Source organism: Thermothelomyces heterothallicus (genome assembly GCF_042370625.1).
Source record: "Thermothelomyces heterothallicus CBS 202.75 unplaced genomic scaffold P884_scaffold_5, whole genome shotgun sequence".
NCBI lineage: Eukaryota > Fungi > Ascomycota > Sordariomycetes > Sordariales > Chaetomiaceae > Thermothelomyces > Thermothelomyces heterothallicus.
This window is the reverse complement of record NW_027192566.1, coordinates 517,886-542,200: the sequence shown is the minus strand read 5'-3', so window position 1 is coordinate 542,200 and position 24,315 is coordinate 517,886. Positions and strand designations below refer to the sequence as shown.

Here is a 24,315-nt window from a genome sequence, read left to right as displayed (position 1 = left end):
TTGCCGGCCTTCGATGAGAGATTCGCACATCTCGCCCTTGAATCAAGGTGCCCGGTGCGGAAACTGGATGACGGGATGTCGAACTGGAGGTCATGGATCGTTGTCCCAGACGAGCATTTGATCCCGATGCAGGAGGAGCGTTGTGGTTTCTTGGGTCAGCTTTGAAAGCTGCACAAGCAGGGTTGGACCCTTGTAGCCTGACAGGGCACCAGACCCTGGCTGCTGGGCTTTGCCATGATGTGCTACTCCGTACTCCGTAGTGTACAGCGTGGTGACTCGTCGCAGCTTTCAGAGCTGGGGCCGTCCGGGTTCCCGAAAGCCGAGACCGACACCGAGTCCCGGCCATGAACACGGAGTGCACGGGCAGTATATGTAATGGTACTCCGTAGCGTACTAATATCTGTGGTACGCATTGGAGCGAAGGCAATTCTGCAAGAGCGAGCCATATCTGCAGACTCTTGTCTAAGGCAACTGATCAAGAACGAGGCTGTTGTATATGTTTGTATATACGTACCTAAGGTACCTGTAGTTAAGGTTTGCAGGATATACATTAAGCTAGCCCGTGACGGCGCAATCCTTGGGCTGATGACCCGAATCACCAGCAGCCCAACAAATAATAAAAACAAAATCCACTGCTGATAGAGATGAAGCTGCCTTGCATTGATCCGGTAGGTAGCAGCTGGTACATCCGGATGTATATATGGAGACGCCAAGTGCAGATCACCGCGTTGTATTGCCTGGTGGTCATCGCTAGAGCTTATGACTACCCTTTTTCTTTTCCTGCCCGTTCCATTGAATCATATCTCGAAGCTTCTGAGCAATCACCTTGGAGAGAGTGAAGAGACCCGAAGTACAACACCGGATAACGAACGAGTTACGAAAAAAAAAAAAAAGGAGGTACCATGAATTGTGATAAATGTGTACTGTTCACTAGATCCGATCAACGCAGTAGGGGTACGATGCCAATTGAAGTCCTTCCTTGCCAGGGTAACTATGTATATACCTTCGTGGTTACATTTATCGTATGTACGCCCTATTGTTCCGGAGTATCAGGCCGCTAGGCAACCTTCAACCATCCCAACGCCTAACCTGGGAAGATCAAGTAACTATGTTCACTTTGTGCCGATATCCGGGGCCATTGGGGGCACTCTGCGGAAATCCAGATATGGTAAAGATTAACGGCAGCACACAATTTCCTCCCGTCACGCTACACACGAATTTTCGTCCAGTTCATCAGCGAGTTTGACAACTTGAAGGACCTCTGGGTGAGAGATGGTCTTGGCGTCGAGCCTTCAATTTGATACTGCGTAACCATACTTGGCAGGACCTCAGTTGTGCTGATCGGAGTGGACATACGCTACAGAACAATGAGAAGCATTGTGAACAAAAGCGCGACCAAAAAACAAAAAGATTCAATACCTTTGAGGGCAACTAGCTTTACGGTGTAATCACGGGTTCTCTTAGCGGTGAGATCCTTACAACCGAAGCCTTGATACATCTCCCCCATGCGGAAACTGGTTTGGATGAGCTTCGTCTCCTCAGATCCATCCATGATTCCCACCTTTCATGTCTTGGAAACAGTACTAGACGGAGCGCCTTATCAAGGCAATCATGTCAAGGAAAAAATGCACTGCACTAACCCACAAACGCCGTGCTATGGTGACCTTCCTCCCTTCCCCTTTTTATACCACGATACAAAGAATTACCACAGACTCGGAGGAAACACCGAGCCCAGTTATCACCGTCCCATAATAGATGACCCAATCTTCGATACTCAACTTTCAGGCACCTTCCATCGCCCCCCCCTCGCTTACCAAAAAGAAGAGAAAAAGGCTAATATTGGATAAGCTTTTGCCCTTTCACCTTCTCCTTGCCCACTTCAGCTCCCTGCGTCGAGAAAGCGCAGTATTTATCCTTAATCGCCACCACTTCATACGTGCCCTCCAAGCTGGTGCGTATCACCTTGGTGTGTTCGTGACTGATATCGTGGCGCGTTTCGAGCACCTGGCTCTTTTGGCCCTTGCGGGCATTGGTACTGCGCGTGTAGGTGAACTCGAAAGGCGGGGTGCCCCAGAACTCGAATAGGATCTCAACCTCGCCGCCCTCATGGATATCGACGCGCGCGTTGCGGCCATGGCTCATGCGCACGGCCGGCATGGGGTGAATCGTCTTGACGATATTGACTGGCGCGCGACATTCGCTGGCGCGGTCAGCTATGGTCGTGATGGCGAATTCACCAGGCGATTCGGCCACACGCCGGAAGCTGGTCGTGGGTGAGCGTGCCTTGCGCTCGACGCCGTCGAAAGTGTACCAGACCTCAAAAGGAGGCGTGCCCGAGAGGGTGTATGAGATGCGCTCGCCCACGCAGTAGTCAGTGCGAGTTTCCAATGGGTAAATGGTGGGCGCCTCAAACAGCTGGACCTGGACAGTAGGTCCGCCGAGTTCGACCATTGAGTGGCAACCACTGCCATCCTTGACGTCGCGGATCCGGACTTGCTGAGTACCCAGCCGAAGCTGGTGGCGCGGGATGCGGATCTCGTATGAGTTGGAATGGATGGCCGGCGTGCGGTAGATCTCGGGCACAGCGGCGCTCTGATGCCTGATTTCAATCTCGAGCGTAAATGGAGGGACGCCCGTAAGTGTGACCGGGATACCGTCCTCGTTGTCCTGTTCTGATTTGCAGTATTTGAAAGTTTGGCCGGGTTTAACGAAGGACGCCGCCGGTTTTCGGTTGACTTTTTGTTTGACCACGAGCGGCTTGAACTGGCGGTCGCTGCTGTATAGGTGATCTTCCAACGCGGTAAATCTATACGTGTACGTGCCTGCCTTGGCCGTATCCGCCTGTATCGTCTCTTTGCCGACCGTGATGTCAAATTTCCTCTTGCTTAACGAACTGGATCCCTGGAGAGGGTGATGGCGGACCTCATATTCCACAGTGTATGGTGGTGTTCCTAGGCAGATTAGCTGCTGCTCTCACCATGGTACTCCTCGAGACTCGATAGCTCACCTTGCAACGCGATTTCGAATCCCGAAACATCGCCCTCGCAGACATCTTCGACCACGAAACCGCTGTCCGTTTGGCTGACTCCATGCGTCAGGGCAACGGACATCTGCGGCCGAGGGTACCAGTCGACATCAAATTTCGACGCCTTGGAATCGACAACGCCATGGCATTGGTTGTCCCAGACATCGGTAATCATGTAGGTACCACGTGCCTTAACGTCGATGAACCCATTGTCGTTTCTGACTGTCCTTTCCAAAACTCTCGGGTTGTCTGCCGGGCCGTCCTCGAGGTTGGTATAAAAGACTTTCCATGGGCCCTCCCCAGTAAGGCGGACCGGAAGCTTGACTGTGGAGCCCTCCACGGCCAGGGTTTTACGCTTGCCCTCGATCTGGCCAAATGCAGCGCGCGGGCTTTGCCGTCTCACGGAAATCTTGAGCTCTTCCTGCAAGAAATTCCTACAACCCCTCTTGTCCTGGACGCTCGTCAAGCCCAAGGTGTACTCGCCACCTTGCGTCAGGGGTTTGGTTTTGATCTGGTAGGTATTCCCCTGGATATCCGTAACCTTGTGCTGCTTTCTCTTGCCATCGTGAATTATCTCCCATTCAAGCGTGAACGGAGCATCGCCAAGCAGCAGGATGTCGGTGGTAACCTCGTCCCCGAGGCATGAGCTCACCTTGCCCGTGCTGTGCTGAATGATGGCAGCTGCTGCGGGCTTGACGTCCTGTTCTAAGACATACTCGGGCCCAGTAAGCTTCCGACCCTTGTTGTAGATGTCGTCGCCAATATGCGTGAATATGTACTTGTGGTGTCCGGCAACGCGGGGAATTAAATCCATCTGGTATCGTAGGCCGGGGATATTGACCCTCTCGGACCGGCGCTCGCCATTGGAGATGACGTCGTATCGAACAATAAAAGGCGGTGTACCAATGAGGTCCATGTCCACACGCAGGCCGATAGAGTTTCCGGCACAAGTGTCGGGAATCTCCTCGGAGCGGATAGTGACCTTGGGCTCGAGAGGGTTCAGCAGCAGGCAAGAAGACGGCTCTTGAACCTCGCCCTCGCATGATCCGGCGGACACCGACTTCAGGGTGTACAGGCCGGGAGCCGAGATGGAAGGCCGATCCCGAGCATTCCTCGCATTGTGCGTCAGTATCGAAACTTCATCGCCGTGGTCTCCGCTTTCGGTGAGAGTATCGATGGGTGAAAATTGCAGGGTCAGCGTATGTGCTGTGACATCGGGGGTCTGTCCAGCAATCTTGAACCGAACGGGGAGCTCCTTGGAGTCGCCCTTGGCGACCTTGAGCGGCCTCCTCAAATCGCAACCTTCCAGCCGCACTTGAGGGCGCTCCTTGACCACGAAGTTCTGCACAAGGTGCTTAGGCTTGGGCTTTCCTTCGAGGTCGTCAGCGGAAGAATCATATTTGACCAGATTCCCAAACCCGTCCTGAACCTCATCCACGGAGTATTGCCATTCCCCACTGGCGTGCATGGACTCATTGAGGCCTACAGGAACTCGCTGTGGGCGCGCCCACGAGATATCCTCATCATCCAGGCCAATCAGACTTGCCGATCGCAAGGAGCCAAGCGGGGACATGAAGCCCTCGGGTTGCAAACTTTGGAAGTGAAAGCTGTGATCCTTGCCGTTGATTGTGCGGCTGTACTTGATCTTCAACGGAGGAGTCCCCTCGACTTGGAGGGAGAAGTCAGAAAGATCACCCACACAGCGTCCTTGAGGGGCCGGTGGACCGACCCAAGCCTTCGGGCAAGGCACAACGAAGGTCTGAGGGGTCTTCCGTTGTACTTCCAGCTTGTACTCGTCGAGAACTCGGCCTAGCTGGTAAGCACCAGGCTTTTTCACGGGATAATCGAACTGCACCACAGTCTGAACTCCCTCCTGGCTTTCCCTCTTCGCCTTCCGTTCAATATCTCGAATTTGCACTCTCGTCAACTTGATTGACTCTTGCTGATTCGTCTCGAGATCTGTGCGAATGATCTCGACTTCGACAGGGATTGTCGCGTTGAAGAACATAGGTAATGCCACCGTCTTACGGTCGCCGCCCAGACAAAAAGGGTGGAGTTCGGGGTTAAGAACGGCGGAACTACCATGGTCAGTACCTGTCGAGTAGACTGGCAAAGTTCCGAACTCACCCCTCAGGAAGAATATTTATGACTTGTCGGCCCATGATCAGCGAAGAATTGTGCAAAATGCTGGACACTTTGACGTTGTGTTCCGAGATGGCGAGCTCACGGTCGTAGAAGACTTTGACAAAGCCCAAAAACCATGCTTGCCATGGAAACTGCGCAGATGTTATATGTTAGCAACGCTGTATCATTACTCGCCAGAAATGCACTAGATCCCATACCCCAATGTTGAACATGAGCATCCAGTCAAAGACGGCATGGAAAAAAAATGCCACGACGACGAACGGCTGTGACAGCTCAAGCCATGGTATCCTCAACTCGGGAAGCCCGAAGAGAAACGCGCAATCTATTGCGATCCATTTCAAAAAGAGCCAGAAAGACTCTGTATCCTCCTCGACCAGCTGGGCCCAATCGTAGAACTTCCAAGCAAGGAGGGCGGCATAAAAGCCAAAGGCATAGAGTCGCTGCGTCGGTGCGTCGAGGATGTGTAATGGTATCACAGGTGCGGAACTCGCTGCTGATGACCCTCGTTGCGGCGCGACTGGCAGAGTACTGCTCCGGCTCGTTGTCGAGGTAGAAGTTGGTGCCCTGGCAGGACCTCTCTTCGAGGTTGCCTGAGGCGTCTGTGGGAAGGCGCCGATGGGGGATGCGCCGCTCATGGCATACCGATTTGGAAATATCTCGATCGTGTCTTCAAAAGGTCGTCAGGTATCAGTAGACTGTCCTACTTGTCGGTTCTTGTTGCTCGTTCGTCAAATTGTGGCAGCACTCTCGGGAGCTCGAGGACCCAAAGCCCGCAAAGACCGCAAAGAGCCGAATTCAACACGAAGAAAGCAAGGCTCGGAGTCCTGGTAAACAGCTAGCTGGTATCACGGTCCCTTTAATGTTCGCTGCCGGTGTTGTGCCGCAGCCTTTTGCTTGCTGCATTATTCTGGGGCCGCAGAGCCAAAATTTCCCGTTGTCTGGATGCTGCACGTCAGGACGCGCTCCAGTCTGTTGCCGCGCTGTGGTTTGTTACAAGCAACATGGCAGGGTCCAGTTTTGCGCTGGCGCCGCACTACTTCTCATTGGTCAGGGGAGCTCCCAAGCTTGTCCCCACTCCAACACCTTGACAAAGCCCCATAGTTAACTTCCCTTTGGGTTGGAATGACGGGTAGAAGGGACCGCGGAGGAGCCTCCAATATCGCTCAACCATTTCTGTTCCTCAACCAAGCTAGAGATAGTGTTGTGCTTGTGCCTCACAGACATTCATTATAGCTTTTACGTAGTTGTGCGTAGTTGTGTTTGTCACAGATCCAGATAATTGTATGTCTTACCAGCGGGCTAATCCATTCTGCTGTATGTTACATACACACCGGGTATCTAGTTTACGTGCTTGTACCTAGGTACCTTACCATAAATACAACCATGCTTCGTACATACCAGATATTGTGAACCACTGAACGCAGCTATTGCAGCTATTGATACCTCGACAATAGTAATGCGAAGGGACACTAGGCTGTCAATTATCTTCTATTTTTCTCTTGCTAAAGAGAGTGCCGGTAGCCACTCATGCCACTTGCATCCTGCTTAGTACAATCGCTTCGCACCAAAGGCATCACTCTCGAAGCACAGCGAGTGTCCAGAACCTAAAATTCCAGTCACATACGGCCGCGGAGCTATCGCCGCCTAAAAATCGACGGCAACATTATTTCTTGCGGTCCCGCTTTGGAAAAAGATTGAAGCATCTGAGAACAGAGTCGGTGCGAGCGCTTCGAACCAAGACTCGGAGCACAACTCGTGCCTGGACCTAACCACATCTGCGCCCCTTGGAACCTTTGCCTGCCTTCAGGAAAAGCGCTCTGCGAATGGGTGTCGAACTCCAGAGTATTAGACTACAATCCTACCCCAAATCAATATCCTGTACATTTTCGCTTCGCTGCATTCTAACCTCGACCCTTTCACATTGGGCAATCCCGCGTTCTTTCAGCAGCTTTCGCGGATTTCATTCGACTAGCCGATGACATGGCTTCGGCGCAGGTCGTGAACAACTCCACCGGGGAAACGGCTCTTGAGAGTTGTGAAGCGGCGTCTTCTCTCCCCCTTCGTCGGTCCGGCCGCGCACGCAAGAGGCCTTCCGGCCATGGTGAGGATTCCGACTACAAAAACGGGAAGGTAGCGGCCTCGCCTGTCTCATTCGATTCCCAGCGCAACCCAAAGCGACGGGCGGCCCCGGACGCCTTTAACGTGCCCGAGCACCTGCTCGAGGCATCTCTAGGACCGTGGAAGGAGAATGAGCAGTCGGAGTGGCCAAGTTGGGTCGAATTGGAATCTGACCCAGTGAGTCCTTCGTTCTTTTGGCAAGTTTCATCACAGCTAACCGCCCGTCAGGCATTTTTCACGGCTATAATGGGTCTGCTTGGCGTCAAGGGAGCAAGAATAGAGGAAGTGCTCTCGGTCGATGAAGATACCCTGGCCACTCTGCCGTAAGCCCCTGCCCCGCTTGAACTGCCACCGCGAGGTTCTCTAGCTAAATCATGACACAGCCCTCCAGTACATGGACTGGTATTTTTATACGAGTATGTTGCCGACCAGAGCCCCGAGGTCACCTACCCGAGCCACGATGTGTGGTTCGCAAATCAGGTTCGCTTACCTTTCCTCTCTGCCGCGAGTCGAGTCAGTCACTTACGTTCTGACAGACCACACATAACGCCTGTGCCACCATTGCCTTACTCAACATCATCATGAACGCAGAGGGACTGAGTCTTGGTGAGAAGCTCCGCAATTTCAAGCAGGAATCCAAGGACCTGTCGCCACCACTTAGGGGAAATATGATCAACAACAGCACCTGGATACGAGTTGCCCACAACTCTTTCGCTCGGTAAGTCGTCATGGGAATGTTTACCGTATCCCGCTCCAACTGAGACTCTGCAGACGGTTAGATCTTCTTGACGCCGCGCTCAGTCTCCAGAACGAGGTCGATAACAAGGAAAAGAGGGCGAGATCATCAGCTGCCATGCGGCGACAGAGAAAGAAAAGGCCCAAGAAAGAAAGGGTCAAAGCGGGCAAATCCGGTGATACTCCCGCCTATCACTTCATCGCCTTTGTGCCAGTCGGACAACAAGTCTGGCAACTCGACGGCCTCTCGTCAGCGCCCGTCTGCATTGGCAAGTCACTGTCTTCTATGTCTTTCTCTTCGCCGGCACTAATCTAACTCTTGTAGCAGGCGAGCACGAAGAGGGCAAACACTGGACCTCAGTGATGCGCCCCGTCCTCCAGGAGCGCATGATGCGGTACGAGACGGAGCGGTTGTCCTTCAGTCTTCTTGCATTATGCGGCGATAATCTCGCCCACGTCCGGCAAAAACTCGCTGCCAACATCCGCAGCTTGGCCGATCTCGACACAAACTTCGGCGACAACCCAAACTGGCCGTCAAAAACATCCGCTCATGACACCATCTACATTCCGACCGACGCACGGCTCTCGGCCTTTCAGCTCGATGCGGAAGATATTCAAGCTGTACCGGACAGCGACCTCAGACTCTCGCTCCCTCCAAAACAGCAGCAGAGTTTACACTCCTCCCCCGCTCCGGACGACAGTGATGGCTCTGGAATGACAACTGTTGAGGCAGCTCTAGAGCTCTGGGTCCAGCTCAGCGCAGAGCAAAAGCGGATTCTCGCGGAATACGACAATGAGAGAAAAATGGAAAATGGCCAGGAACCTACTGCTATCCTGGGCCGCACCAGGGATTACACGGCTGCTATTCACGAGTGGGTGGAAAAGCTGGCTGGTCACCGGGTCTTACGGAGGCTGCATCAGGAGGTGCAGCTGCAGAAGTCGTAACAAACTCTTGCGCGTTCTGGAGGGCGGGAAGTTGAGGCATGGGCGTTTTACTGGGGTGGTGACCTTGGTACGGTAGACGGTACTGCAACTGAAGATCATTCGGTGTGGGCTGGTACCTCGGCACCTGCATGAAACACCAAAATGGGGGTCTAGGAAATGGCATCCTGAAGCAACCTGAAGGGAGACTAGCTATGAAGCTACTTCTGCTGCATACAACGTTTTCGCCTGTTTAACGTAGATTGATAGAGAGCAACACTGTCATTCTTCGACGGGCACGCAACGACAGGATATGGAGGGCACTTGGTCCATTTCGCGAGCGTTACGGCTGTGACAATAAAGGTATGGCGGTTTCCAACGCTCCAAGCAGTTCTCCAAAGAACGCAGTTAATGCCTATTTGCGGTGTGCCTGCATACTATAGGAAACAGTCGAGACCCGGCTTCCAAGAGCCAATGTTTCCCATGACGTAATAATAGCGGCTTGAAACGCGGCGTGGTACGGAGCTGAGCCGCCGCCGCCCTCTACACCCACCCCCGGCCTGCTGGCAAGCTTCCCGCGCTAGCGGGGGTCTCCACCGCCAGACTGTCGCGTCAAAAAACAACCAACAGCAACAAGCCCAGTGACACAAGTCTCCCTCGACGTCAACGGTTCCTCATATTCGGAGCGTGAAGCGCAGATCTGTCGAAGTTGCGATTTGGGTCGACAAATTGAGAACGCCCATACTCTTCGCCTCGGTCCTCTTGATCACTTTGGCTTCTCAAGGGCGAAGCTCGGCTCGACTCTGCAGAGAATCCTCCCGCCGCCGGCGCCAGCATACCAACGAAAATGTCTAGGAGAAGCAGCGCGGCCGCCGTGAATGGCGCCGCTTCGAAAGAAGGCAGCAGAGCAGACCCTCCGAGTACGCACGCTCATCCCCGACGCCCAGCGCACCTGCAAGGCGAGGCCGGAATCGACAGGAATAGGAGACAAGAGGCTGACACACACTGCAGCATCAGACAAGCAGAAGCTCCTGCTCTCCACCGACTCCGGCCACTTCTCCCTCATCCGTGCTCTTCACTTGGCGGATCTCATTACCGAGTTGAACGGTGAGCCCTGGCCCGGGATTCCGGCACGAATGCGAATAGGGCAGCAACTGACGGGAAGCATGCTTGACTAGGCCTCTGCGGCATCCTCTCCCTCTTCTCCTCAATGCGCTACTGCCTCGGCGATCCGTCGCAGTACCGCAACCTTTGGGCGGCCCTCCTCTTCCTGCCCTTCGGTCTCTTCTTTGATTTCCTCGACGGCAAAGTGGCGCGCTGGAGAAGAAAGAGCAGCATGATGGGGCAAGAGCTGGATTCGCTCGCGGACCTGGTACGTCAGGGATACGTTCAATGCCATGCATGCATACCGCATCCCTACACACAGCTCGCCCTGCGACGTAGCCTTTTTTTTTTTTTCATTCATCCCTTCTGCCTAAACAACTGAACTAACCCCACGTGCCATTCCTGCGGTCCCCAGATCTCCTTTGGCGTCTCCCCGGCCGCGGTGGCCTTCGCCCTCGGCATCCGCACGCCCCTCGATCACCTCTGCCTCGCCTTCTTCGTGCTCTGCGGCCTGACGCGGCTGGCGCGCTTCAACGTGACGGCGACTTCGATCCCCAAGGACGCCTCCGGCAAGGCGCGCTACTTCGAGGGCACGCCCATCCCGACGACGCTCGCTCTCGACGCCCTGATGGCGTACTGGTTGTCTCAAGGCTGGGTCGGCCACGACGCCCTGCCGGGCGGTGTGTGGTTTGCCGGGTCGGTCTTGGAGATGCACCCGATCGTGCTGCTGTTCATTGTCCATGGCTGTTTGATGACCAGCAGAACCATCCACATTCCTAAGCCTTAGTTTTTGCAGATGCTTGGCCATATGTCGTTGTCTTGAGTCATGGCTTGTGACATGGTTGAGGGGCTGGTTGCATCAAAGGGCTGAGGCCAGTTGGGGTTGGGAGACCAGCGAGCATACATTATTTACTTTTCCAACGAAAATGCGATGGTTTATACTGGAAACCGAGGGCTGTTTCTTGGGTCGGTAGTTGTGGGTAGTCCGTCCGGCGTTGGTTTGATCTTGGTCTTCAAGCTAAGGGAACATGTCGTAGATTCAGCACTTTGAAAAATACCTCCGCGCCGCAGCTGGTTAAGTCGTCGCTCTGTCGTGAAAGGCAGGCCACGGAGCATGAGATACGTGTGTCAAGCTCCGATAAACTAAAGGTAGGGAAAGACGTCAGTCAGAGAGGCTGGCCGAGGAGAAATAGCCAACGGTGCGGCTGCGCCGTTGCAATGGTTAACGCTATTTTGCGTTAATGTATGTACATCTAAGCCTTGTCTGCGTTCTCCGCCTTCTCCGCCTTCTCCGCCTTCTCCGCCTTCTCCTCCTTCTTGTGTGGGAAAGGGTTGTACATTCCCCTATCAGCCTTCAGCTTGCGCAACTTCTCGATGGCCTCGTCCAAGTCGAACGGCACATCTCTTGCCTGCGTCGAGGTGTCGTCACGGTAGCGGATGTTGACCTTGCGGTTGCGCATCTCGTCGTCGCCGACCACGAAGCAGAAGTTATCTGTGCACATAAGTATCTCCCTCACTTGACTGGGGCCAATAATCATTGACTTACATTGTGCCAGCTGTCCGTTGCGAATCTTCTTCTGGAGAGTGTTTCCGGTGCTGTCGACATCTGGGGTTTCATGTCAGAGTATGCCAAACGAACAGCGACAGAAGTCAGGGGCTCCATACCAGCATAGAAGCGCTCCTTCCTCAAAAGCGCAGCCACTTCCTTTGCATAGCCTAAAAAGCCCATGCCGACAGGAATGACAATGACCTGCCGCGGAGACATCCAAAACGGCCATTTCCCAGCAAAGTGCTCGGCCAGGATCGCCGTGAAGCGTTCAATACTGCCAGCCATGGCACGGTGGATCATGACAGGCCGGGCGCAGCCGGGCGAAAGGGGCTTTTTGACAAGAAGGGGCTTCTTCTTCTCCTTCCCGTCTTTCCCATCCTTCTTCTCATCCTTATTCCCATCCGCAGCGGCGTCTGGCGCTGGCGCCGGAGCCACAGCCGGAGATGGAGCGGCATCCGAGGCATCGGTCTTAACTTTCTGAACGCCCTCGGAAGTCTGGTACTCAAGAGAGAAATTGATGGGTTGTTGGAAGTCGAGCTGAATGGTGGCACATTGCCATTGTCTCTGTCTGCGGCGTTAGTTGTCTCTCAAGAAGTTAGGACAGTGGCTCCCATACGTTGAGACAATCCTAATGAAACAGAATTAGCATCTGCGATTATAACACCTCTAAGGCTGTTGGGAAATACGAACCAGAACAGCAATGTCAACCTTTGGCCCGTAGAAGGCACCATCGCCAGGGTTGAGCTCCCAAGTGACACCGGCGTTCGCAGCGGCAAACTCATCAAGGGCTTCCTTCAGGCGGGCCTCAGCGCGGTCCCATGTCTCGATATCACCCATGAACTTGTCCGGGCGAGTGGACAGCTTGAGCTTAAATGCAAGTCCCAGCATGCCGTAGAAAGATTTCATGAAATCGAAGAGGTCGGCGACTTCCTCTTTGATTTGGTCTTCGCGGCAAACTAGGGAGAGTCAGCGAACAGAAATCCCATACAGAACCCGGTACACTCACAGATGTGGGCATCATCTTGCTGGAACCTTCTCACTCTTGTGAGACCGCTCAGCGCGCCGCTGGCTTCGTTACGGTGCAAAACACCAAAATCAGCAAGACGCAGTGGCAACTCCTTGTGACTTCGTTCCTGTGGTGAACGAATTAATAACCTCCATTGGCCCCAAACATTCGGGTCAGCTTACCCTGTGGCGGAACATCAAGGCATGGGCTACTGAGTTGTTAGTCGAAGCCTTTGCGGATTATAGACCAAGACGCACCAGGGCAGTTCATGGGCTTAAGACCGAACTGTTCCTTATCGACATCAAGCAGGAACATGTCCTCCTTGTAGTGAGCCAGATGGCCGGACTGCTCCCAAAGAGACACGTTGAACATGTTGGGAGTCATGACCTCATCGTAGCCTCGCTTCCAGTACTCCTCACGGATATACTCCATGATGGCGTTATTGATCCGCATGCCGTGTGGCAGCCACATCGCGGAGCCTGGCGAGCATTCTTCAAAATAGAAGAGCTCTTGCTGCTTCCCGATCACACGGTGATCGCGCTTGGCGGCTTCCTCGAGAAACTTCTTGTGAGCTGCCATCTGTTTCTTGTCCGGGAAAGACACGCCGTAGATTCGCTGCAGCGAATCGTTGTTGGCGTCGCCAAGGAAACTTCAGGATTGTCAGTTTCAGAAGCAAAGAGGCAGGTGTCAACGGAGCACGTACTAAGAGGACGAGTTCTTCATGATGGCAAAGGCCTCAATCCTGCCCGTATCGGGCACATCTGTGCATTGTTAGTCTTGTCAGAATTGCAGAAACACAGCGTGTAGCCGGCCATAGAAGGGTGGCCTACGCGGTCCACGGCAGAGATCGCTGTTGTGAATATGTCAGCCCCTGATTGTATCATTTAGTATCGAAGCCCAACTTACATAAGGGGGCCGTTTCTGTACACGGTGGTTTTTGTGCCATCCGGGATCTTGTCCTTGATAATATGAACCTTGTAAGGGTTGTAGGCGAACATTTTGAGCAGATCTTCCTTGGTCATTTCCTGTACAGTTGTGAGCCTCCATAAGCTGGCCCCTCACACAGCAAGACAAGAACTGTCACGTGGAAGCCGTGATCTCCTCGAACGTACCAGCCTCTGGAAAGGTTGCTTCTCCTTTACGATCTTGGAGACAATGTTCTCGAGCGGCGCCCAATCGCTAGACGTCACGGCAGCGCCTCCCGGAAGAGCCATTTCGTAGTAGAACCCATTTTCCACCGCTGCAGGACGGAGAACTAGTTAGGCATCGTCGAAACTCGGAATGGGAGCTGAACGTACGAGGACCGATGCACAACGAGCAGCCAAACCTCCGCTCACAAGCTTCACCGAGGATGTGTGCGCTAGAATGCCCTGGTAACGCCATACGTTAGCCGTTTCTTTACCGCGATCCCCGTTCCCCGAGATCCTCACAGAAAACAAATTTTCCTTGGTCGTCGTTGAAGTCGAGCAGCTCCAGCTTGCAGCTCTTCTCAAGGGGGCGTTCGAGATCCCATAGCTGTTCGCCGTCAATCCTCGCAACGACCGTACGCTTGTACAAGCTGTTGGAAATGCCCTTCGCGATCTCGGCAGGTGTGGTCTCGTAGGCCTTGCCAGGCTTGACGGTGCCGTCCGGCATGGTGATGAGGATATCATCGCGCGGCTTCTTGGCGAGCTCTTCCTGCTGCTCCTTGTACAGACGGTCGAAAAGCTCAATGCGCTCCTGGAGGAAGCTGGGGGGTGGCTGCAGCTCCAGAGGGCCCGAGTCGGCAGCGGCTGCTGCTGGGGCCTTCTTCTCCTTCTTCGGTTTTTTTTCGCCGCCGCCGCCAATGGCGGTCTTTTGCAGGGCTTCGGTGACCTTGTCCATATTGAGATTGTGGGCGAAACTTAGATTGTTGAAAATCAACGACAAAAAGGTCGAAGTTGCGGTTTTTGCACCCTTCTGAAACCCGTCTCTGTGAGTCACTTCGGACGGCGCGGGCAGGGCGAAAGGTGTGGAGGGGTTCAGACTGAAGGGTAAATTTGGGGTGGTGAAACAAGGCGCTACCCCGCGATCGATAAAGGGACGCCCAGGTGCAGTGCGTGCCATAGATTAGCGCTTGTCACAACCGACAATGCCGCCTGGCCGCGCTACAAGCTCGGGCCATATGTTCCTTATCGGGCATCCCTTAGCAGTAGGTCCATACATCCAATCTTCGAATACGGATTACAGGGCGGGGAACTACTACATACCAGTACGAGGTAAATCTGTACAGGTACGTACAAGAATCAGAATCAGTACCCCAGCATCTCGACGACTCTCTTCGGTATTTGGGTGTTATTCTCCCGTCATCTGCTCCCCTCTCCTTCAGCACGTTCTAGGAGCATTCCGGTCGCGTGCGCGAAATCCTCAAGCCCCGTGACAAGTCCTTGTCTCAGCATTTTCCATATCGACGCCTGAAGCTCTCTCTCCAAGGCGCCGGCCCCGCGACGTGATTACGCGATGCGTTCGTCGCTCGAAGACATTCCCGACGAGATCATCCGCCATATCCTTCTCTACCTGCCGCCAGAACACACCCTCGAAAGCTTCCAACTAATCGCTCGTCGATATCACCACCTTGCAAACGAGCCCTTGTTGTGGCGATGGCATTGTCAGAGCTCGTTTCGCTTTTGGGACCCTAAGCACAAGTTTCAAGAGAAGCTTGCGGCGCTCGCGTCTTCGGTCGACTGGAAGGGTTTATGGATCACGAGGAAACGGGCGAACAACAGGGCTGCACGGCTGCTGGACGGGGTGATCTCGACGAAAGTTGGCCAATTGAAGCGGCTGCAGGGAATATGTGAGCTGGGTTACGACGTGAAGGACTACCTGCTGGAGCAGTGCCACGTTGATGAGACCGCGGAGGATTTTTTGGCTAGGAGGTAAGTGTTGTTGTGGCCATTCACTCAGCCATATTCAACTTCCTTGTCGTGTTCACAGGCCCCGGGTGTCTCTGACGCCATGACAGATATTATGCAAACACGGCTCTGGGCAGCATACACAGGAGCGTCGCTGTGGACCTGTGGTCCCGGTATCAAGGCCGGGCCTTGAGCTCCGAAGGTCTTGATACAGCACTGGGTGCGTTTGACATGTTTGTATTGCATGACCAGGAGCAGGATCTTGATTACGTACGTTACGCAGATGCAGCAGCCGAAAGAGTAGTGTCTAATGCCTCCCTAGATCGTACGGACACTCGACGCACTAGCGGAGCAGTTCCGGGTCGAACATCCGACGTTCGACAACCTATCAACCAGAGAAAAGGCCCTATGCTTAGTCCGCTGGCTGAGAGCGAACCATCTCACCGGCATGGAGCATCCCGAAATCAACTACCGTAACCTAAGGAACTGCTTCATTGGCCATGCGCTGTCTGAAGAGACTCACCCTTCTCTGCCTATCATCTCGAGCGCCATCTTCACCTGTATTGCGGAACGACTAGGGTTAATAGCCTTTTGTCTGGCGTTCCCCAGTCATGTGCACGCAGCGGTGTATGCGCCACCCGGGAAGGATCTCGATGGCGAGGACACGGACGAAACGGATGGGGAGAAGAAGCGGATGTGTCTGGATCCCTACGGGTCCGACCAAGAGGTTACCCTGAGCGACCTGCGCCTTAGGCTGGTCGAGTTTGGGTGGGCGCAAGGAACAGAGGCATTTCTCAGACCTTCGCCGGTGCCGATTATTGTGCAGAGGACAGCACAGAATATCAGGGCGACACGGGACACAGTCCAAAATCTTACAGACAACGACATACTTGGGTCTGAAATGAAGCGCCTGCGGAGTGGCCACCCAGGCCTGAACATGGAGGCCGCTGAGTACGCTTCCATGTGGGCAGAGCTCCTCATGAAGCAAACCACGAGCTTCCACTGGGACTCGAACCTGGATTCATTCCTCAGAAAATTTGCCATCTCTTGGAGCGAAGATGTTTGGATCGTTCGCAAGTACCTAGCCCCGTTATACGACAAATTCGTAGCCTCGCAACCGCATAGCAGGCTGCGACAAGGCTGGGAAAACGTCCACGAAATCCTCGCCATGCTCGCAAGACTCGATAACAGGATACCGGAGGTTAGCCGACGGTACACCGAGGACATATCCACGCGGGTCCGGTACAAGATCGGCCAAGTGTTCCGTCACCGGCGGTACGGGTACATTGGTATTATCAACGGCTGGGCGGCGAAGGGCAGCTATAGTCTCCCGATGCCGCATTACCTTAATGCTGCCGAGGCCGAGGAGGAAGGGGATGTGTATGACCCTACCGAATCTGTGCATTCGAGCAGGATGGGCCCCCAGAGGACATATTATACCTGCCTGTAGGTGCACTTCTGTCCTGTGTTTGGAAGGTTATCACTTTGCTGATGGAACGTGTTTAAGGAGGCCTACTGTCGACCGGCTACGAGTAGCCCAGGAGAATGTCGTGATCGTCACTGACCCCAGCGTCATCCCAGACGAGCTCTTCTTTGTGGCGGGCAAGTTTTTTCGGCGATTTGACCCCGATACCTGCACATTTGTGTCGAATATTAGAGAATATTACCCTGATGATTGATGAGCTGGCCGACAGGCATCGGAAACGATGTAGGGTATTGGTTGCTCAGGATATGAGCATAATCGTCAATGGGATTAAATTGATGCTCGTGACCAAGCCATTCGTAAAGGTGGCGACCGGCGTAATTTTAGCGGCAATGGCACGGTTGAATCCCAGATTGGATCGAGACAGGAAAAGGCCACAATTCTTAAAATCACAATCAGACGGTTTCAAAGGAATGGAATGGTATATACTATCATTACCCGAACCAGCCCCGACCCAGTTACCGTTTTTATCATCCGCCTTTCGTCAACGTCATCTCATCTTCGTCATCCCAAACCAAAAGATAGAAAAGGGGGTATCTCAGCATGACAAGAATCGAACAGCACGCCACACCAGCACCCACAGACTCCAACCTGCTTGCGCCCTCTTTGGACGCCCACTGTTGCCTTCGTTTCCCGCCGGGAGCATACCCCTCGTGAGGGGGGAATTGTTGACACGCATACCCAGTCCGCCAGCCAAATCGGCCGGCATACGGAAGAGGGTGTCATAATAGCTCGCTTAGTTCGATCAGCGAGTCACCTCTTGTCTGCGCGCAAAGCTATGCTCTGGCAGCCTCCCGCCTTGCAGCCCACCCTTTGAGCGCAATCATCAGGATGACCCAGGCCATGAGCAGGCCAACCAGGCCCATAGTTACCGTGTAGATGAACATGGCGTCGAGCTGATAGTGGATCATGCCACGAACGGTAGACGAAGCCTGCATCAAGCATGTCAGCCACCCAGTTACACAAGTCGCAGATGCTTCCACAGATAGAAAGGGGAGAAAGCTTACGCTAGCCATGAAGATGATACCGCCGGCAATCAGTCCAAACGAAGCCAACAGCTCGGTTGGGGGACGCGAAGGGTAGACAGAACGAGGCGGGCGCAGCCACAGCAAGATGTAAGTAAGCCCGCGTGCAAATGAGGCGCCCGTCAGCAGGTCACCCCATTGCTTGTGCACCATGCTCGATACCATGCTCTCCTGCGTGTGCGAGCTCATCATGATGCCCAGCAGCAGGATGACGAGAGCCGGGATGGGGTTGATGGAGAAGGCATACGACTCGGGTTCGGCCAGCTCCTGGTCCTGGTTCTCCTGGCTGCGGCGAGCGTCGCGCTCCAGATCGCGGAGGTGTGAGGGGCGCGGTGGGGGCAAGGCGGCGGCCTCCGCGACCGTGAAGTTGAGGAGGTTGCGGATCCTTACAGACTCGATGAGCATGCCGCACTGGGAAGAGGTCAGTATCAGCACGGGGAGGTAAACCCGGGGGACAAGGGTGATTATACCAAGCCGCCGCCGATGAATAGGACGGTGATGGACAGGTGCTCCAGGTCCTGGGCGCTCCATTCACCGCCCCAACCGCCGAGGTGCTCGAGGAAGATGTTCGTGGAGCCGTAGAAGAAGATGGCGGCGCTCTCGACAAACTCGGCCGAGGGACACCACTTCCGTCCCGCCTTCTTGGGGCGGAGGTTCCAGGCCTAGCGCGAAAACCGCAGTCAGTCTTCCGTTTCGTTTTGTGTAACCACGGGCGCTCCACGGGCGCTCCAGGGGCAACACCAACCCATCCGAGTTCGCCGAAGCTGCCGGCCCAACGGCCGAGCGTGAAAATGCCCAGCCAGAAGAAAACGCCGCCCTTTATCCAGTGCGCCAGACCGCTGAAGATCTCGCGGCCCTCCTGTCATTCCCGTCAGCACTGGCGTCCTCCCGCGGCGTCGTCTACGTCCGTGGGACTCGAGGGGGGGAAATTGCTCACAAAAAAACGGCCGAAGGCGATGATGCCCGTGCAGAAAGCAATGAAACCGAGAATCAAGATGGTGCGGTCGATGAAGTTGTAGGCGAAAAGTAAGATCTTCCAGAACCGGTCGGAAATCTTGCCTGCAATCTTGGCCACCACCGAGTAAGCCTTGGTAGACCTGGAGAAGATGGGAAGGTGTGCCGCCTCAAGGTCCTCGTCCGCATCGTCGTCGGGGTGGTCGTAGCTATGGTGCGCATCGCGGGTGGGGGAATCGGCGCCCGACGAGATGGAATGACTGCGCAGCGACTCGGTCTTGGGCTCGGTGCCCTGCCCGCTGTCTTGAGAGAAGCGACCGTACGGCCCCGGAGGATAGTGGGACTCGTGCTCGGCCATGGCTTCGGTCGACACGGGAATAAAGCCTTGGCGCTCCTCAGGCCGGCCGGACAGGTTGGAGCTCTCCCGCCTCAACATGCCCGCAACGCGAGCCAGGAGGCCGACGGCGACCTGTGCGGCCACGACAATGGTGACAATCCAGCCGAGCTTGTGATGCGCATTGTTCGGGTACAGATCAGGCGTGCTCGCATTGTAGATGACGCCCAGGAGCACGCCCCCCGCGTTTATGGCGAGGAAGGCGAACTGCAAAGCAAGCGTGTAACGCGAGCGGGCGAGCGAGAGCATGACGGCTAGATTAACCCTTGTTCAGCAATCAACCCGGCCTTGGCAAAAAGAAAGCTTCTACAGAGGGTGCAGGCTTACCGGCAGGCAGCGCAAACACCCACCCCAGCACCATCAGGGCGATGTGCCCGTAGATGGCGACTTTGTGGTCCGGATGGGCAAAGTACGTGGGGGGATACTGATCCTCAGGCAGGGGCTTGTCGGCATCCGTCATTTCCATGCCGCCCATTCCACCGTGCCCGTGCCCGTGCCCGTGCCCATCGCCGTCCGCAAGGGCGGCCGGGACGAGACCCAGGACCGCCGCGCTCGCAACGACAGACAGAAATGGAGTTTTAAGCACTGCCATCGGAAACCCGCTTTTACGGCCGTCTAAACAAGTCCGTCTCGATCAGGATGGGATCGGTCGAAGGTTCGCGCGCAGTGCAGGGCCAAGCCGGATGAGAGGTCTCCACAGTGAACCCCAAAGCTGTGTCCGGAAGAACAATGCTGCAGTCGGAAGCGTCCCTTCTTGCGATTTAATCGACTCTGTAGGGATGCTGTCAACAGCGGTTTTGTTGGCTGAAGTCGGAGATGCTGCTGAGCATCGGCAGTGCACGATGACGTCTAATGTGAATTCTCTGGTCCGGTCTTGGTTGCGGACAACGAGCTTGGGGGAGGGGGAGAGGGGGGGACTGGTTGAGGATCGAAACGGGGACCGAGTGCGTCACTGACTCTCGGGTATTTCAATTCACCGTGTCGGGTGGACGTGATAGTGATCTTGTCTCGCCGAAAGCAGGCGGCGACTGAAAAGGAAGAGCGAAGGGTTTTAAAACGGCGACCTTTGTCTTACGGAGCAGCTCGCTTTCCTAATCTGGTTTCCCACTGATTGGTAATTCCCACCGGAGGCACAAAACGGCACCAGGATCGGGCGGGTATCAGGCCACCTAGCGGCCGTCCCTGTTTGGTGCTCATCATGGTGATGGCCTCGCGGTTTTCGCATGTGCAACTCCGGAGCATCCGAACTGTGAGTGCGGCTGGGTGCCAGGCAGGAAACTCGAGGTTACAGTGTCTCGCAAACTGTGTGGGGCGGCAGGGCGCTCATGCATCTGGCCTTCGCACTAGTGTAGTTCGTTTGCTGACGTTGCGGCACACTTGCTTCGCAAGCTATCCGCGCTACGCAACACAGCAGATGAGCCTTCCAACAGCTTGACCTCGACAACACATGGCCTGTAGCATCGGACGACGGTCAAGTCAATGCCTGAAACAAAGCCCATCATGCAACAATACAGTACTTGATGTTCTGTGCAGGGCGTGTGAGCGTTCAATCAATGCAGCCGAAGAGTTGCCTAGGTGCTTAAGTGTATGTACTGTACATCCAAATACAGATTACTCTTTACACCTGTGTGTGGATGGATGGGTCAGACACCAGAACTAACGAGTTACTCGGTCTCACAAGGCGATTCGTCCAGAGCTGGCTGCAGCGCTCTGCCGGCTTTGGGAAGCAGGGTGGGGCCGGAGTTAACCTCCGGCGAGCTCGTCTGAAGGCTCATAGGGCGCTCGTACAATGTAGTTACAGGGTCCTGTCACCCGTTTTTTTTGACAATATGGGGCGGGGTTTCGATAACTCTCGAGTCCGCCACGGAGGTTACTATTTTCCTTTTCTGGGATCCGGCCACGTACGTACGGTATGTAGTGTAGTGTTTTGAGTACATACCTACCTTACATATGCCTACTCCCGTGCGCATCTCATCACCTGACAGCCGTTTCGTTGCAGCCGAGACATGGCGATCGTCCCCAACCTTCACATTTCGGTCGGGCGAGTCGGGCTCGGCAGCGGGTGGAAACCGGAAGAAACGCGATGAAATCTCGGCAGATTCCCCACCTCGAAAGTCGATCCAAGGTGATGAGAATCTGTGCCGCCCCGCGACGCGATCCCACGCTAGTGTTGGAACTAGTCTGTGTACCGTTTTGTACAACGCACACATTGTCGCATGATACTATACTTGTATGTACTTCAATACGGACAACACTGCGAATTAGTGTGCTGCGTCCACTCCCGAGATGCGGCCTGGGCTACCAGCAACAGAGCGCGGTACGTACACTACTGCACCTAGTGGACACAGTATTGTCGCGCTCTTGGCATGTTTTCGGGGTCGGGATCGCGATAGAGTCCGAGGCAACGACGCCTCGTCTCAAAGACGAATGATTGCTGGCGTTCCCGCCAGCCCAACTCTAGGCTTCCCTCTGGGAGTGTCATCTACACCACCAAGCAATGGATTGACAGCAAAAAGAACGCGCCGTTACGCCGAGTCAATCCCAGGAGTGGCCGAGGTTTTTGGAAGAGCTCAGCAGGGCACGGATTAACGTAATGTAGTATATGCCTTACGGTTGTATTTACGCCGCATCGCTTCCCCGACACGCTGCACGTAGGAACCTCCGACGGATCCGTGAAGCGCTCTGATGACGGTTGAAGGATGTGACCCACCATCATGTAGTGTAGTACGTAGTAAAAGCTTCCGCATCTCCAATTGCCATGTGCAGTGGATCCACCTTGCCGTCCGTGCCCGCCCGCTTGCGGGATGCCTTCTCGGCGCCGGCAGCTGGAATTCCGACCTCACCACAACACGTTGTGACTAAGCAGCAAAGGGCGACAAGAGCTTTTCAAGTCGTGCTATTGATAGCTGTCACCGCTTGTGATTCCCATGCAATTCTGCTAGCGTGGCACTGCTGTGAAGTGCGGGAAAGACCTTCGGCCCGGCCAACTATCTATTGTTGCCGGGAGCTATGTATCAGGTGGACGTTAAAAGATAGCTTAGTTGCCTTGGGGAAACGCTTGCTCGTCAAGCAGTCATCGAGCGCTCTTGCGGAGCCGAGAAAACAAAGGGCCCAAAATGTTAGAAAAACTTCCTGTTGATGTGGACCTTGTACCAGCAGTAGTGCACTGTAGTTATTGGGCTAGGAAACACACAAGACCCACCAGATTTCATACTGTGTACATACATGCAGACCCGGACCTAACACCATCCACGACATCACACCGCGATGAAGTATTAGGGCCTTACTGTCTCCGGAGTGAGTGGCTTACTTCATGCAAGCGCGGATGGGCACAATACTCGACAAGCTTGAAGATTTCTACACTACAATCTGCATTTCGCCGCAGGAACCCGGTCGGAGTAGCTCCGCTGAATCTGAACTTTGACGTCATGGCACAGGGTTGCGTCGAATTCGAGCTGTAGGGCTGAACCAGCGGGACACCAAATTACCATTCAGTACCAGCCAGCACTCGCACCAGCGGGTTGGGACGTCACCTACATTGTCAGTCGAGCATGGTGACACGGCACTCATACATCTACAGGTGACGTATCGCCGTCGTGCTTGCTGGGACCATCAATGATACCTTAGATTTACGGCTCCTAGCCAACCTAGCACGGATAGCCGCGGGTACGGCAACCTCATAAAGCGGACCGACCTGAGCCCCAGGCAAGCCTCCACCTCCCTCCGCTTCCCACCGCTTCAACCTTCCCTTCCCGCTGCAGCTTCTGCAAAATCTGTACAACGCCGCCGGCAGCTGCCGGGTGCAAGCTTTCGGGAACGTCTCGGTAGATACTCCGAACTAGCTCCATGACCGTCCAGCCATCGCTATGTCCTTTTCCCTTTCCGTCTTCATCTCTCCCCTTCCCCCCGTCCCCGTCCCCGTCCCCGTCCCCGTCCCCGTCCCCGTCATCACCGCCGAGTGCCTGCAGGACCTGCATCTCCCGCTGCGCCCGATGCCGGATATACTCATCGATCTTGCCCGGCCCGTCGCTCACCACGGCGCCGTGGCCAGGGTACGCGACCGGCTCCTTGCTTCCCGCCTTCTCCGGGGGGGAGAAGAGCCCGCGCATTCGTTCCAGACTGGCCACGTACAGCCCCAGATCCTCAAACACGCTCGTCCCATGCCCGAGCACGTTGTCCCCCGTGAAGAGCGCGTTCTCCTCCTCCCAGAAGAACACCATGTGGTCCTCCGTGTGGCCGGGGGTGTGCACGGCCGTGAGCGTCACGCCGTCGGCGCTGAACCGTTGCCCGTCCGCGATGTCCAGCAGGCCGGCCCCGGGCTCCGGACGGTGCTTGTGCACGGCGGTGCCGGGCCAGGCCCGCAGCAGGTCGGCGATCCCGCCCGTGTGGTCGTGGTGCCGGTGCGTGACGAGCGCGCACGCGAGGGACGCGCGCTCCTCGCTCAGCACGCGCCGCAGCGTGGCCAGCCAGGATGGCCTGCCCTCGCCCGTGTCGATGAGGATGCGCGAGGGACCGGTGCCGAGCAGGTAGGTGTTGGTGCCCTGGAGGGTAAACTTGCCGGGATTGCCGCCGAGGATGCGGATGCAGGCCGGTGCGAGCCGCTCCGTCTCCGGGAGGGAGGGTAGTTGGGTGGCCATTCTCAGGCCGGTGTCCTTCACACTCTGGAGTCGCAGGCCCGCTGGCGATGGGAAACGCATTCGGGTGGAGTGAACTCCCTAAAAACAAAGCGAAGGAGCGCCGTCGGGGTGAATGTTCTCTCGGGGTGCCAGCGCGGGGTTCTTCGTCCGGACGGCCGTTGCGGGGTAGATTAACGGATAGGTCGGGCCCGGTTTGTGCGGAGTTGCCGAGCAAAAGGTTTCGGCTGCCAGCCCGGAGGCGATGTGCTTCAGCTTATTTTTGGCCTGCAGCGTACTATAACACAAGCCACTGCAGTTGCATCTGAGCACGTCAGACTTGACAGCGACGGTAAAGTTCCTTTCCAGCTGA

General features: G+C 55.2%; 8 protein-coding genes across 8 annotated transcripts; 4 read left to right on the top strand and 4 right to left on the bottom strand.

The window, feature by feature from the left end:
* Positions 1-1,833: 1,833 nt before the first annotated feature.
* Positions 1,834-5,805, bottom strand: P884DRAFT_275815 (uncharacterized protein; the record flags this gene model as incomplete). The annotated part of the gene is made up of 4 exons (XM_069442881.1): positions 1,834-2,951; positions 3,008-5,103; positions 5,153-5,301; positions 5,368-5,805. 4 exons carry the CDS (start codon positions 5,803-5,805, stop codon positions 1,834-1,836), a joined length of 3,801 nt encoding a protein of 1,266 aa, XP_069299655.1.
* Positions 5,806-7,150: 1,345 nt separating this feature from the next.
* Positions 7,151-8,339, top strand: P884DRAFT_275814 (ubiquitin carboxyl-terminal hydrolase; the record flags this gene model as incomplete). The annotated part of the gene is made up of 5 exons (XM_069442880.1): positions 7,151-7,465; positions 7,517-7,611; positions 7,672-7,768; positions 7,825-8,006; positions 8,060-8,339. 5 exons carry the CDS (start codon positions 7,151-7,153, stop codon positions 8,337-8,339), a joined length of 969 nt encoding a protein of 322 aa, XP_069299654.1.
* On the top strand, positions 8,012-9,067 carry P884DRAFT_106608 (uncharacterized protein). The gene has a single exon (XM_069437050.1). It carries the CDS (start codon positions 8,387-8,389, stop codon positions 8,966-8,968), a length of 582 nt encoding a protein of 193 aa, XP_069299653.1. The 5' UTR covers positions 8,012-8,386; the 3' UTR covers positions 8,969-9,067.
* A 533-nt stretch (positions 9,068-9,600) lies between these two features.
* P884DRAFT_256725 (uncharacterized protein) lies at positions 9,601-11,113 on the top strand. The gene is made up of 4 exons (XM_069441080.1): positions 9,601-9,864; positions 9,956-10,051; positions 10,123-10,316; positions 10,464-11,113. The coding sequence occupies exons 1-4, from the start codon at positions 9,792-9,794 to the stop codon at positions 10,833-10,835; spliced, it is 735 nt and encodes a 244-aa protein (XP_069299652.1). The 5' UTR covers positions 9,601-9,791; the 3' UTR covers positions 10,836-11,113.
* A 70-nt stretch (positions 11,114-11,183) lies between these two features.
* Positions 11,184-14,620, bottom strand: P884DRAFT_219275 (uncharacterized protein). The gene is made up of 14 exons (XM_069439403.1): positions 14,034-14,620; positions 13,902-13,973; positions 13,716-13,843; positions 13,510-13,628; positions 13,434-13,453; positions 13,307-13,364; positions 12,861-13,252; positions 12,786-12,811; positions 12,604-12,730; positions 12,288-12,553; positions 12,214-12,225; positions 11,714-12,161; positions 11,595-11,654; positions 11,184-11,540 (listed from the first exon to the last, which is right to left on the bottom strand). The coding sequence occupies exons 1-14, from the start codon at positions 14,464-14,466 to the stop codon at positions 11,302-11,304; spliced, it is 2,400 nt and encodes a 799-aa protein (XP_069299651.1). The 5' UTR covers positions 14,467-14,620; the 3' UTR covers positions 11,184-11,301.
* Positions 14,621-15,081: 461 nt separating this feature from the next.
* Positions 15,082-17,152, top strand: P884DRAFT_194834 (uncharacterized protein; the record flags this gene model as incomplete). The annotated part of the gene is made up of 4 exons (XM_069437862.1): positions 15,082-15,497; positions 15,584-15,743; positions 15,796-16,919; positions 16,981-17,152. The coding sequence occupies 4 exons, from the start codon at positions 15,082-15,084 to the stop codon at positions 17,150-17,152; spliced, it is 1,872 nt and encodes a 623-aa protein (XP_069299650.1).
* A 580-nt stretch (positions 17,153-17,732) lies between these two features.
* P884DRAFT_195440 (uncharacterized protein) lies at positions 17,733-19,795 on the bottom strand (the record flags this gene model as incomplete). The annotated part of the gene is made up of 6 exons (XM_069437910.1): positions 17,733-17,888; positions 17,964-18,392; positions 18,452-18,643; positions 18,727-18,840; positions 18,919-19,583; positions 19,657-19,795. 6 exons carry the CDS (start codon positions 19,793-19,795, stop codon positions 17,733-17,735), a joined length of 1,695 nt encoding a protein of 564 aa, XP_069299649.1.
* A 3,211-nt stretch (positions 19,796-23,006) lies between these two features.
* Positions 23,007-23,966, bottom strand: P884DRAFT_195351 (beta-lactamase-like protein; the record flags this gene model as incomplete). The annotated part of the gene is made up of 1 exon (XM_069437902.1): positions 23,007-23,966. One exon carries the CDS (start codon positions 23,964-23,966, stop codon positions 23,007-23,009), a length of 960 nt encoding a protein of 319 aa, XP_069299648.1.
* Positions 23,967-24,315: the final 349 nt, after the last annotated feature.

Coding starts and splice junctions, on each gene's coding strand:
- P884DRAFT_106608 (XM_069437050.1), top strand. CDS start 8,387: ATGCGCCCCGTCCTCCAGGAGCGCATGATGCGGTACGAGACGGAGCGG.
- P884DRAFT_219275 (XM_069439403.1), bottom strand. CDS start 14,466: ATGGACAAGGTCACCGAAGCCCTGCAAAAGACCGCCATTGGCGGCGGC. Junction 13,844..13,901: donor CTCGTTGTGCATCGGTCCTC/GTACGTTCAGCT, acceptor TCCGTCCTGCAG/CGGTGGAAAATGGGTTCTAC. Junction 12,812..12,860: donor TAAGCCCATGAACTGCCCTG/GTGCGTCTTGGT, acceptor ACAACTCAGTAG/CCCATGCCTTGATGTTCCGC.
- P884DRAFT_256725 (XM_069441080.1), top strand. CDS start 9,792: ATGTCTAGGAGAAGCAGCGCGGCCGCCGTGAATGGCGCCGCTTCGAAA. Junction 10,052..10,122: donor TCTCATTACCGAGTTGAACG/GTGAGCCCTGGC, acceptor ATGCTTGACTAG/GCCTCTGCGGCATCCTCTCC. Junction 10,317..10,463: donor TGGATTCGCTCGCGGACCTG/GTACGTCAGGGA, acceptor TGCGGTCCCCAG/ATCTCCTTTGGCGTCTCCCC.